The 13044-nt window shown below is 35.7% G+C and overlaps 2 protein-coding genes across 3 annotated transcripts in view; one reads left to right on the top strand and one right to left on the bottom strand.

The window, feature by feature from the left end:
- Positions 1-1588: 1588 nt before the first annotated feature.
- Positions 1589-9579, bottom strand: LOC136798819 (uncharacterized). The gene is made up of 5 exons (XM_067055494.1): positions 9432-9579; positions 3478-3537; positions 3255-3314; positions 2922-2987; positions 1589-2674 (listed from the first exon to the last, which is right to left on the bottom strand). The coding sequence occupies exons 1-5, from the start codon at positions 9577-9579 to the stop codon at positions 2619-2621; spliced, it is 390 nt and encodes a 129-aa protein (XP_066911595.1). The 3' UTR covers positions 1589-2618.
- A 189-nt stretch (positions 9580-9768) lies between these two features.
- LOC136798808 (ubiquitin carboxyl-terminal hydrolase 48-like) overlaps positions 9769-13044 on the top strand; it is a 28784-nt gene continuing 25508 nt past the window's right edge. Inside the window, exon 1 of one of the 2 annotated variants that reach the window (XM_067055482.1) lies at positions 9769-9889. The gene's annotated coding sequence lies outside the window, so the exon portion shown is untranslated. The remainder of the gene's footprint in view (positions 9890-13044) is intronic. The other variant, XM_067055481.1, reaches the window with a different exon arrangement.

The raw sequence follows: 13044 nt of genomic DNA, 5'->3' as shown, positions 1-13044 counted from the left end.
TAAACAAAGGAATTGCTAGATTCAATCTGTCGTCAAAAATGCGGCGCATTCTTTAAGGCTTCACTTTTTCTTGCACGAGAAAGGTTAGAGATTGAACTCTAGCCCTTCGGGCTTTAAACTCAATGGGTCCACCTCATCTATCTAAGGTCGTATATAGCCCCTTGCGTAACCTCGCTAATATATGTGCAATACGATAATCCGAAATTTTTACGGTCGGGAGTAGTTTGAATATTTAGTTTGAAAATCGCACGTCGATCTGCGACGATGCCATAGTCCGGAGGTCAAGTATGGATAGACGAGCGTAAACTAGCCTGAGATATCATTGATCAACAAAATCAGATCTCATATTTTCACATTTTTCGTCCGCGTCGCGTTGATTTATCTATCGATACTTAGCATCAGGTCTAAGTCAAAAAAAAACGGTCGGGCGGGTTTTGGTCGTGTATAAGATTTAGCCGCCCGTACAGGTTAACAGCGGTAGATTTAGGAAGTTGTTTGTTTAACTCTATCCCGCCGCTTTTATTCTTCAGGTATAACCTCACCAATAATTTTCCGAATTTTCCGTTTACTCAATAACTAAGGTTTACTCTTCTGTGTATAAGTAAGACGTCAGCTCACCTCCCCTGCCGATTGTTTTTTCTAAATTTTTCCACCACGACATTCGAACCTGGAAAAACTCAAAGAGACATGGGACAACTGTCATTTATTATTGGATTTAGTATTTTCTTCATAAAAAAACATAACCATACACTTTATAAGAATGTTTATGATGAAATTGGCTAAAAAATTAAGAATATGGCCATCCTTAAATTTTGTAACCAAACCCAAAATATCTCCAATTTTAAGAGCTTTTTAATCTGCAAATCACCAATTTCCTCCTAACTAGACAAAGCATCAACTAAAAAGTCAAAATACCATTTTTTAGGTATTCTGATTTGATGTTAGTTAGGTTGGGGTTTGACCAAAAAGTTAAGAATATTCATCATAAAACAAAAATACACCATTCTTATAAAAAAAGCGTGTAAGCATAACAAGGCTAAGATTTTGGCTCGAATACAATGTATTAGAACTATATAAATTTAAGTATGTCCAGCCTCAGCTTAAATTACTCTATGTTTAAAAAAACGTGCACTGGGAAGAAATGGGTGATTAACAGATTAAAAAGCTCTAAAAACTGGACTTCTGACCATTTTCTTCATTTTCTTAATAACAATTATAAAGTGCATTATTATAAAAAAGTTTTTTGTAAATAAGAGGATAAAGATATACAAATAAACACAACCTAATATATAAAATACTAATAAAGCCACTTAGGAGACCTGACATTTATAGTCTAAAAATCACAGTAGTCTTTGGTAAAAAATATAATGATAACACTTGTAAACTTTAACTACAAAAAGAACGAACTTCTAGAGATTTGTGACAACTCATTCTTAAAGACGAATCAATTTTGGGTACTTTTAATAAATAAAAGATGGTTACTTTCAAAAAACTTATTTAAATTTAAATTTCGTTTTCTCAAATGTTGCCTTGCGTAAAAATGATGAATGCAAACTCATTTAATAACTTAACTAATGTAGCCTTTTACATTCATTAATTGTAATATAGAAGTTTAAAATCGAATGCATCTCGCACTTGTGTGTCTAATCGTAGCGGGATAAACAGGGGTCCCATAAAATTAGGGTCATATTAAAGTGTTCAAGAACTAAGCTTTTAAAAGGTTTGACCACCACCACCACAACGCCAGCCAATTAAGCACAAAAGTACAAAAGAGTTAATTGTGTCTAGAAAAATTGAGGGTCAAAATCGGAGGACTTTTTGAACATTTTCAGCCTGGATACATATGGTCATGGGCGCTTATAAGGCACTGTTGTAAGAAAGGGTTTTCCTTTATAGAAATCCTATTCTACTTTATATACTGTATTGAAACATCATAAATCTGAAACAACAAAACTCCCAAAACATTGCAAACACACCCAAACTTTCACCCAGAATTCCCTTGGTCTTTTGAATCAAAGGCTGCTCAAAAATGGCGTCAAAATACAAGTTGATACAATCAAAGTTAGACCTCTCAGCCTTGAAGTTCATTCAGAGGGTAGTGGGTATGTGTACAATACAGCGGCATGTATCATTTTTTAGGGGGTGTAGGGGTATGTTTGGCAGATTGCTGGATAATCATTGTACTTACTATATAGGAGGGTGAGTGGATTGGTATCTAAACTTTCAAAATGCTGTGTAGTATTATACGTACTCCCCCTGGTTCATTGAGAATCTGAAACCTATTACTTTCTATATCCTTTTTACTTTGTGATTTCCAGGGAAAAAGTTGGGCGAAATTATGAATGCAATTGCAGAGACCTATAAAAAATCATAAACTTTGTAAAATATGAACTTGTAAGAATTAACTCAAAAGACTAGGTAGTGACTTTCCTTCTCTCTAATGTCACATAATTGAAACAAGCTGAGTCACTTTTTCTACTTCATCACCTTGGTAATGAATGGTCATATGTTCTTTAGTTATAAAAGGACGCCTCACGATTTACTTTGGGTAAGAATACCTCATTGTTTTATCATCTATCAGGCACTGGTAAAGTATCTAAAGGACATTTGCTTGATTTTCATAAAGGGTATCGTTTGTCGTCATTTAGATAAGCCATGTCTTCTGAGCACTTTCCTAAAATTTGTAAAAGTGAAAGTAATCCCTTATAACTTTTTAAAGCAAAAATCTCATCTCAGGGTGCGCGCTACTTTACTTATTAAAAGTACGTATTTAAATTTTCAAAAATATACTAAGATTTGAGGAAAAAAATTTCAAAGATTTCTTTATGCCTACCTCTGCAGGTAATATAACAGAGTAGTTATAAACAAGATGTACATACTGTTTTCTGTACCCAAATGCAAGTTAATGAGACTATACTTACTTTCATTTTTGACTGTACTCGTTTCTATCACTTGACAATCGCCATCGCCCCTCGAACTTGAAGATCCTAAAAATGAAAGTATGAAGTGAGTCCAGGAGTCTAGTCCCTATCTGGTCTGGCTTGTTTTGAAAAATACTTGTCTGGTTTTATAGTATACTTACTGCATATATTAAAGATGGCGGTTAAAGATGACTAAAACCCAGTCCAGCTTTAAATGTAGGGTCTTGTCAAATGATGTAACCTTAACCTTCCAAATGTTAAAATTTTCATGAGCTTTAAAGCGCGGGGTGTCAGAAGAAAATTTCTACATCGAGTATGATATTTCAGACTTACGTTGATTTGGAATTGGCTCTATCACTTGACAATCGTCATCTTCATTGGAGATGGAGGATCCTGGAGAGTGGAAATATGAAATTGATTGCAAATCAATCATCTTCAAATAAAATGTTTTTCTTGTTGGCATGTATGAGATTTTAATAAAATATATTTAAAAAATATTTAAAAATATATAAAATATATATAATCTTAAAGACACTTTAACTTTAGGTCAACTTACTTCGATTTTGAATCGTTTTTATGATCTGACAATCGTCATCGTCACTGGAATCTGGGGATTCTAAAAATGAACATATGAAATTTATTTGAAATGGGCTTTTCCAGAAAAGAATTGTGAAGGGGGGTGGAGGATATTGTGTCCCTGAGTAGCAGGAAATCAACCATGTCCAGGGGTAAATTTGCTATTTCCTGGGGTAGATTTGGATGTCCAGGGGGTTAAATTAACGCTTAACCTCCTGTCCGGAGGTCTAAAATGCAAAATGTCCGGGGATAAAGTATCAGAAAAAGCTTATATCCTCCTAAAAATTGAGGAGTACTCAACCCTAACCTTCTTGGGCAACCCCCAAACTGAAACTGAAATTTTTTCTCAAATTTGAAAGATTTTCATTAATAGAGATTATTTATTTACCTTAAGGGAAGAAGTTTTCGCGGAATTTAATTTCCCGGTTCAGACCTCAAAAACAACAAATTTCGTGGAATTTGATTTAATTAATTTTTAATTTCGCGGTTTGCCAATAAAAACGTGAAATTAAATTCTGCGAAAAAAAAAATTTCTTCCCTTAAGGTAATTGAAACACTCTCACCAGTGTTATTGGGATTTTTTTCTTAATTAGTTTAAAATTCTAATCGAGTTTATTAATGATTCTCTTTCTCTTATGAAAACTCCACAACCCCCACCNAAAACTTCGGTAACCATAGCATCAGCCCCCCCTTATTTTTTTTGGAGGGGGGGGGGCAAAGAAACATTTTGGCCTTTAAAGAGCCTGGGGGCTAAAATTACCAAAATATTTGGGGGGACCTAGATTGTTGGGGGGGGGACCTATATGATCTGACTGAGACTCTGGGGGTTGTTCAGCTAATTTCAAAAGATCTCTTATCTTACTATTAAATCAAATATAAAAAGCAAAAGATTTGTAAACATAAACATTAATACAAGTAAGATTGAGTTTTCATTTATCAGTACTGTACTCGCATATATTCTTTGTTGACTTCTCTACAGGAGCGGGAGAACAAAGTTTTTGTTTTTTCCCCAATTGTTTAAGGGGACCTAGCACAAGGTTTTTTTTTGGGGGGAGCTAAATTATTGGGGGGACCTTACTTTGTTTGGGGGACCTAGAAACCTGGCTGAAGCTATGGTAACGGTAAAAGAACATTGTTTTATTAATTTCAGTCCTACATAAGCTGGAAAGGACTATAGACAAGGAGAAAATGCTGGCAAATTGAATGACCTCCATATCACTATGCTGGTATTTAAAAACCTTCGAATTGTTTTTGGTAAAATCTATGGCAATTCTTTTTATTTGAAATTGATCGAATCAATTGAATTAATCTAGACAAGGAATAGATAAGCTTTTCATATAGTGGATGCAAGTAGAACAGTGTGAAATTACATATTACATATAAACAAGTTCTATTCAAATTTGCACGCTAACATTCTCCCCAATCTTCCTGATAATTTCCAGCCCGAATGGCATGAGTAATCTAATAGACTGATTTGGCAAAATCTCGTGAGGGACTATCTTCAAGCAAACCTCAAGCAAGCTGCCTGTTCCTAACTAACATTGATTTCACCCAAAAAAAACAAAAAACTGTGTGTAGGTCCAAACAGGAAACATCTTCAAGCAAACCTCAAGCAAGCTGCCTGTTCCTAACTAACATTAATTTCACCCAAAAAAACAAAAAACTGTGTACAGGTCCAAACAGGAAATAGTTGAGTTTAAACTTTGACTTACCAAGTTGTTACTAAACCATTCATTCTTTCTACCATTTCTAATGAAAATGGCTGATTGTGGATGAAGATGATGTCACAGCCTGATGCATATTCAACTTGACTTTGCCTTGTTGAAAAGTACATCACATCGGGTTAATAAATCTCAATAACTAACTTTTATCTATTGAATACTGTTTTTTGGTCTAATGTCGACGTCCCTCATCTAATTCCAACACCCTTTTTATCAGCTGAAATTGATAAAGGTCAAAACTACTTTTCTTTACTTAGTGGTCAGAGAGACATAATCCTTTTTCAATCAGTCAGTTAGTCACACTAGGAAATCAAGCTTTCAGAAAAAACAACATCAGTCATCTACAGGATGTATTTGCAACAACAAGGACAGTCTGTGCCACCTGGTGCCACTAACTTGATCGAGGAGATTCTTCTGAAATGGGAAGAACCTTTTCCGAATGGGAAATTAACTTCACCCTCAATCGGGTAAGAGTTAAAAAACGGACTTCCAGATCGGGAAGAAGCGGGAAAATAAGCAAAACTCGATCGGGTTGGAACTTCCCATTTGGGAAGTTTACGCAGTTTTTTCACAATTTAACAAGATTTCTACAGTAAAGTTCATAGCGTCCTCCAGGGTTCAGGTACCTCCCAAAAATGTAGGTATCCCCAATCATTTTGGTACCCCCAAAATTTTTAGAATTCTAAAGTAACCCCCCAACTTTGAGTTACCCCCTTTTTAATTTTTTTATTGTTAAAAATACAAAAAGGGATCTTTTGCTCTTTTGTCATTCCTGGGAAAATGACGGCCAGCACTTCTCATGGCTCCGACTGGGGTTCTAGGTCCCCCCGCCAAATTTAGGTCCCCCCTGAGAACAAGGTCCCCCCAGCCTGATAAAATTTTAGATCCCAGTATAGGGGAAAAATTTTATGGCATTCACAAAGCTCTATTTACATGTGTGTACACTTTTAGAGAATGCAATAGAATGTCTTCATTTTTGCATTTTAACCCTTTAAGTGCCACGGTCATTTTTTGCTAAGTTTTTTAAAGAAAATCGCTAGTTCAAACTTTGAAGGCTTATATCTCCAGATCTAGAAGGAGTTAGAAGCTCGTTTATAGTCTGTTGGATAGCTTAGAGTCTCCTCTTTCTTTTAGGCGCCTTCGGCGCCGCCCGATTTAGGCGCGGACCTGACTGAATGATAGAAAGGTGCCGAGTGGTAAAACTTCAAACTAATTCGCTGGAGGACAGAATCAAGTTTCTCAGGGCCAAATTTGGCTTCGCCCTCCTACATAGCCCATGTCTGATATATACAACATTGGCACTTAAAGGGTTCACACTTTGCATGAAAACATAAAGGTTTAGAGAAATTAAAAACCAACAGTAAAGAAAAATATTTAGGAAGTGTTATTTAGCCCCCAGAATTACATAAACTAATGCAGGTCCCCCCCAAGATAGAGCTCCCCCCGCCTGTCAGGAAAAACAAGCAGCTCCCACCTCTTATATGGCAAATTTTAGGTGTAGCTCCCCCCACTCAGGCGGGGGGGGGGGTGCGAGCCATGCTTCTTTTTCAACAAATTCAAGGGTGTCATTTTTTACTATAATTTTCCAGGGTTTTCAAGAGATTTTTATATACCACAAACTTTCAAGGGTTTCTAGGGTTTTTAGTTTGCTAGTTTTCAAAGATTTTAAGGAAATCTGTCGACAAAAGGAGAAAGGTTGAATTTTCAATTTTTGTGTAAAGGAGGGCCCTTAAATTGGCTGATAATTGATAATTTTACAACCACCCATTCTATCATCCAGACCTGCCAATCTCATATAATTCCAGTGGCACTTAACGGGTTAAAAGGTAAACCCCCTAGAAATGAGTGTGGAATATCCCCTTGAGTCTCAGGGGTTCCAAAAGTATGTTTTCTTATTTTAAGTCACTGTGCAGAACTGCGATGTTTGTATCCCACACAATGGGAAAAATTTTGTATTTCTGAAAGTTAAAATGGCTGAAAATGGCCACAAAATTTGGCATTGGGTTTCAAGGAATTCAAGGGTGATGACTTCATACAAAAACAACAGCCCCCGCCCCCACTAATGAAAATGCAGGTACCCAAACATATCAGGTACCCCCTAAATTTAAGAATACTTCCAGGTACCTGGCTTTTTTAACACTTTCTTTTAGGTACCCCAAATCTCTGGGGGGTGGATCCTATGAAAGTTTACTTTTCTTTCAGTGAAAAACCTTAAAATTTGATGCTTTTTCACCTCCAAAAAGTTTCAACTTTCGCTGGTCATCGTACAGCTTCGCCGAAGATTCAGTCAATTTTCAACTTCCCAAAGAGGAAGAATCTTCCCAAACTAGCAGAAAAAAATTAAAATAAATTCTTCCGTTCGGGAAGGTTCTTCCCATTTCGGAAGAATCTTCCCTATCGAATTAGTGGCACAGATTGAAGGATGAGAGTTACCTAAATCAAGTTCAAGTTCCCAAGACAGTTAATTAAAACTTGAAAACTTAAAATGAGACAAAATGACCTATTGCGAACGTAGAGCAGCCAGAACATCAACCAACAAAATTTTGTCATTCAATGTCCGAGACAGCGCTTCGATTTTAAGGCCTTGTTCATATGCTAAAGTAAAAATAATTCCACACATGTAAATGGGTCAGTGTTTGAGGTCTGGCAAAATTTCTGGCAGTGCACGGATCTTGGTGGGTTCAGTCTCCCCTGTAGATCTTTTTCTTGAGAAGTTGATCTTCAAATTAGTTTTCAAGGTTGGCTTGGCTCAAACCAATTCATCTATGGCTCAAATTTTAGTTAGGGTGGACAGGATAAAATTTTCCCCTCAATTTTTAGAAACCAAACTGATTTTATTTGAAAGTACTTACCTTTGTGAGAAAAATGAGGGGTTAATTATTAGAATTGGATATAAGTATTCCATTTTCAAAACACAAAAAAATCACCATTTCAAAGAATCGCCTCCTTACACCACGCCAGCAAGAAATAATTTTTGGAAGCACCAAAATCGCGCCAAAAATGGCGGATGAAATCTAATCTTCCGCGTGGCGGTGTGTGGGGAGTTTTGCCGGTGCGGTCTGAAAATCGGCCTGATGACTGTTAAACTTTAGCTTATCGCTAATGAGCTGGAAATGATAGTTAAAAACAAATTGGACCACTAGAAAGCTGAAATCCTCAGCTTTCAGATGGTGTATGGTGCTTAAATGAAAAAATCCGCAATCTTGTTAAAAAAAACGCAATTTCTTCTATTTTTCTGTAGATTTTCAAATAAAGCGTGTTGTGAAAGATTGTAGCCTAATCTTACCCTGGGTTACTGTAACTAAAAAAACCGCAATTGAAAAGATTCGAACCAGCTCAATAGCTACAGCCATTTGTTTCAATGTGGGTAGAGAATTTTCCGGTGCAGTGGTCAGCGCTAAGTTGTGTTTTTACCTTGACGTTGAAAAACATCAATATCTTTGGAAAGAAAATAAATACCTGGATGCAGTTTTTTTTACTTGTTTCCCTGATAATTCCTGATTGATTTAACAAAAGAATGAACAGATTTGGATAATTTAAAGGTAAGTACTAATGCATTGAAGTTCATTTTTGTAAATTCTTCCTCATTCTGCGCGAAAGATCCCAACAAGCAATATTTTTAGGCAATTTCTTATAGTTTTTAAAAATATCAATTTCATTAAAAAGCGCTGGGTTATTTTTCATGAATCCCTTAAAAAAGTTTTGCGGTGTATTTTTTTGCTTGTGAGTCAAGTAAACAATATAGCCCTTTCGCAACATTAATCTTTGATACATATTTTGGCGGGATGCTAGACTAAATGCCAGTGATTCAAACTTTCATATTATTCCTGTCTCCATCCAAAAAGAAGGGTGTTGGAATTAGACGAGGGATGTCGATATTAGACCAACTTACTATACCCGCTTAATATTTACTATCTAACAATTTTTCTTCTTTTCCTCTCAGTCTCTAGTTTGTAGTTTTTCTCTGACTTTCTGGGACATCGTGGAGTTATTTTCTACGTTTTTCAACTGATTGAATGACTTTACCGAACCCACTAAATGTAAATTTCTGCTGATCAGAAACCCAAGTCCTAACTATCTGTTCTCTTATTTTCACCTTTAACTATTAGCAAAGAGAATCACACAGTCATGCTCATGGATGGTCCAGCTGGTGGATGGGATGGTAGAAAAGCAGAAAAAAAGATTTTTTTAATCTAAGATAATATCAGCTTACCTTTCAGATGATTGAAAAATATTGAATGTGTTTCTTTGATGCTTGCATTTTCTAGAAGGACTAACGTTTTACATGAGATATTTTGAAGCAACAAGGCTAAAGATAACAGAAAAAACATAGCACGATGACACGTTGATTTTGCGTCCATCTTGGAAGTTCGAATTCAATGACTGGCGTAGCCGAGTACGATTTCAAGTGCCCAATATTGAGCTCGCGGCTTTGACACGGTTGAGTGCCGTTTCAGTAAAAACTAGGTTTGGCGCCTCATAAAATTTATGGTTTGAGCGGAAAGCTGTTCTGATCTAATATTCAAATTTCGCGGGAAATGTGAAAACGAAAGTGGTTTTGAGAGCGAGCGAAAGCGATTGGCAACACAACACGAGCAGACACCAGCAACCAACAAAGACAATGACCTGATGACTGAATGATTGTTGGTATTTAATGTTTAATTTAACTTGGTAAGAATTCAGTCTGTTTTATCTCAAATTTCCTGGCTTTTTAACAGCTTTCTAACTGGAGTATCATAGTGGGCACCCCCTCTGGATTCTATTTTAAAAAATAGAGGTGGGGGGTTGGGTTGATGAGAAATTTCAGGTGGGGGTAACCCTATGTAGGTGGGGGTAACATTTTTCAGGTGGGGGTTGTCAAGTTTTCTGTATTTAACTTCGTTTGATTTTGTACTTTTTTTTTTTTTTCAACTGCAAAAACCTAAAAGAAAACTAAAACTAATTTTAATGAGTGAGTGTTCAAACAAAGCTAGCGACTCTAGAAGTCATGCAACTTTCGTTGACGTCAAACCAAATGTTTCATTTTTCCCTGAACTTTGAACCCTTGGAACTTTTTTTCTATGTATGCCAGTGTAGACCTAAAGCTCTAAAACAGCATCTAATAACATGAAAACCAGAATATGATTCTTCAATGGGAATCAAAACTATAAAGTGCACTTACAAACATCAATTTGTCAGATCTAACAAAATCGCACTGTCATCATTGACAATAAAACAAACAATTTTCTGTCAAGAGCCTTGTAAACATTCCAACAACTTCCATCAAAATGATCTATCACAGCCCAGTCTACCATTTTTAGCGCGGGCCGAGGATTGAGCCTAGAACGCTCCGCGAACTCCTGCGCGGGTGAAAACTTCAATCTGTCAATCATTTTCTCAAGCGAAGAGTACGCGAAGCGATTCTAGCTTTACGATAGTGCCGCGGGACATCAATGGATAGTATTCAATCATCATTATCCCTTTATTTTCATTCCTAGAACTTTTGCAAAAAAAAGGCAAAATAGAAAAGTTGTATTTTTTACTGCTCTATTCACATACTGAATTTGAAAGATCTTCTATGTGGCGTTTTTTTGCAAACTTCAAAAAACTGATTTTTGTCCCGCCTTTGCGGGACTTTGGCTTAAGTGCTTGAGTGCAGCATAGGGTACAAAGTCCAAACATGCGTTTCCCGTAATTTTTGTATGAAGAGTTAGGTCTACACTGTATGCTAAAGCGTTCCGGTTTTTACTAAATGAAAGCCCTTGATCTTAGCTTTCCAGCGGTATATAACACTGTGGACACGGGCTAGACGGCAATTGGTAAAATGCCGAACGTTTTGCAACATTTTGAAAATTGTTTGCCGACGGGAGAAAAAAAATTTGCAACTATCGAAGAACAAATGTGTCTGGAAACGGAGGAAAATGTATTTGGAGGCTGAAACTTTGTATGTTTATCAGAGAAAAAGGGTGAGGAATTCAAAAATCACAATCACTAATTCTAGTTCTTTCATTTTCATGTAGTTTTTTTAACTTTTTTGCTTCTTTAGCATGGGAATGTCCCAAAAAAAAGTTCTTATTTCTGCCGAAATGGATTTTCTTTTCATTTGGGGTTTCTCCTTTCAGAAAAACTTATTCTTTACTCATAAGTTTTTGTTCCTCCATTTCCAGAGGCCCCTTGAAAATGGGTCCTACCACCTTTTTTGACTCATTTCAACCTTTTCCAAGCTATTTTCTTCAAAAACAAAAATAAAACAATGCAATGTCTTCTTTTTTCAAAAAAAGATATATCTTTCGTTATTTTGATAAATATACTAAATGTTTTACAAATATTTTTATATAATAATATTTTAACACCATCAAAGAATTCTCCCTCCAAATTTGAGGTCTCTAGCTACACTAGAAAAAGAGATATGCAAAATTTTTTTTTTGACACATTTTTCGATTTTTTCCAAGCAATTTTCCTAACGGCAGGTCCAAAATGCATAAAACATAATGCATAATGCATAATGCATAATATTTGAAAAATATCAATTTTAGAGGCTATAATAAGGAGAATTTGAAAGATAATACTTTCAACAAAACAATTATACCATTTTCTACCAGAAAATTAAGGGTAGAAAGCTGTAAATTTGAATTTTGGATGATGAAGAAAATCCATGATCCACTGAAAATACTTGTCGCCATTTTGATTTTCATAGTTGTATTTTACAGAACGTAGTATAATGTAGAAAAAAACACGAAAATAACTCCTCCGTTTTTTAACTCGAAAACGTAAATTTTAAAGCAAGATCTTTTTCTCAGAGATCTTTTCGAACAATTGCTAATAAATTCCAAGGGGTTTACCTTCTTAGAAAGCATTTAACCATGTGAATGCTTTTTGTTAGATAAGCCAATATCCAGCCAATATAAATTAAAGCGCTTCATCCAGAAGCTAGATTAAAGAAAATAGACTTCAAATCTTTTTACATTCGAATGTTTATGTTTTTTTTGAGAAAGAAGAAGGGGGAAACCTTTTTGATCTGTTGCATCTTCTTATTATTTATGCTGACAGAAAACCCTTTATTGTTATGATTCGAATATTTTCTTCTTTCATTCGGATTCGAAAAGTAAATATTATGTCTGAGGAAATCCCTCTGATTGGAATGTTTACAAGAAACTTTTCTAAAGAGGTTTTTGCGGCTTTAGCCTCTGCAAAGGAGAGTTTAACAAAATATAAAATCGTTCTGTAAATTACACAATACTATTATGCATTATGCAATATGCATTATGTTTTATGCATTTTGTACCTGCCGATTTTCCTAACCTTTTTTTTGACATTTTTAGTCAAATTTTTGACACTAAAATTTGAATATCTTTACAACCACTAATCCTCTGGAGGCCTATGACCCCTCATTTTCTTTCTTTTTCAAAGCTCTACAAGACAGGATATATTTTGAAAAAAAAATTAAAACTTGAAAAATCTTCTGGAGTTGCTAACAAAGCACATATCTCTTTATATCCATTACCTATGACGACATATGTTTCCTAAAGGAAAAAAGGATAAACTGAATTTTCAGGTGGGGGTTCGAAGATTTTACAAATTTAGGTGGGGGTTGCTGAAAAAGGTGGGGGTTGGGCTGATATGAGATTTCAGGTGGGGGTAACCCTATGTAGGTGGGGGTGACCTTTTTCAGGTGGGGGTTGGAGGGGTGTTGCCCACTATGAGTATGAAACACAAAGCAGGAGCTCCTCCATAAGATCTTTTTTATTTTGTATTTTGATTGGGCTGTTCCAGAAAAAAATTTGATATATAGGGGGTGTAGATGACAGGAATTTTCAGATGAAAAAAGTGCTTGGAAGTCCAGTCAA

The sequence above is a fragment of the Clytia hemisphaerica genome, unplaced genomic scaffold (assembly GCF_902728285.1).
Source record: "Clytia hemisphaerica strain Z4C2 unplaced genomic scaffold, Clytia hemisphaerica genome assembly, whole genome shotgun sequence".
In the NCBI taxonomy this organism is placed as follows: Eukaryota; Metazoa; Cnidaria; class Hydrozoa; order Leptothecata; family Clytiidae; genus Clytia; species Clytia hemisphaerica.
Note: the sequence above shows the minus strand (reverse complement) of the source record. Positions and strands in the feature narration are given on the sequence as shown.

Coding starts and splice junctions, on each gene's coding strand:
- LOC136798819 (XM_067055494.1), bottom strand. CDS start 9,579: ATGGACGCAAAATCAACGTGTCATCGTGCTATGTTTTTTCTGTTATCT. Junction 2,988..3,254: donor AGAGCCAATTCCAAATCAAC/GTAAGTCTGAAA, acceptor TTTCATTTTTAG/GATCTTCAAGTTCGAGGGGC. Junction 2,675..2,921: donor GAGTACAGTCAAAAATGAAA/GTAAGTATAGTC, acceptor TACAAATTTTAG/GAAAGTGCTCAGAAGACATG.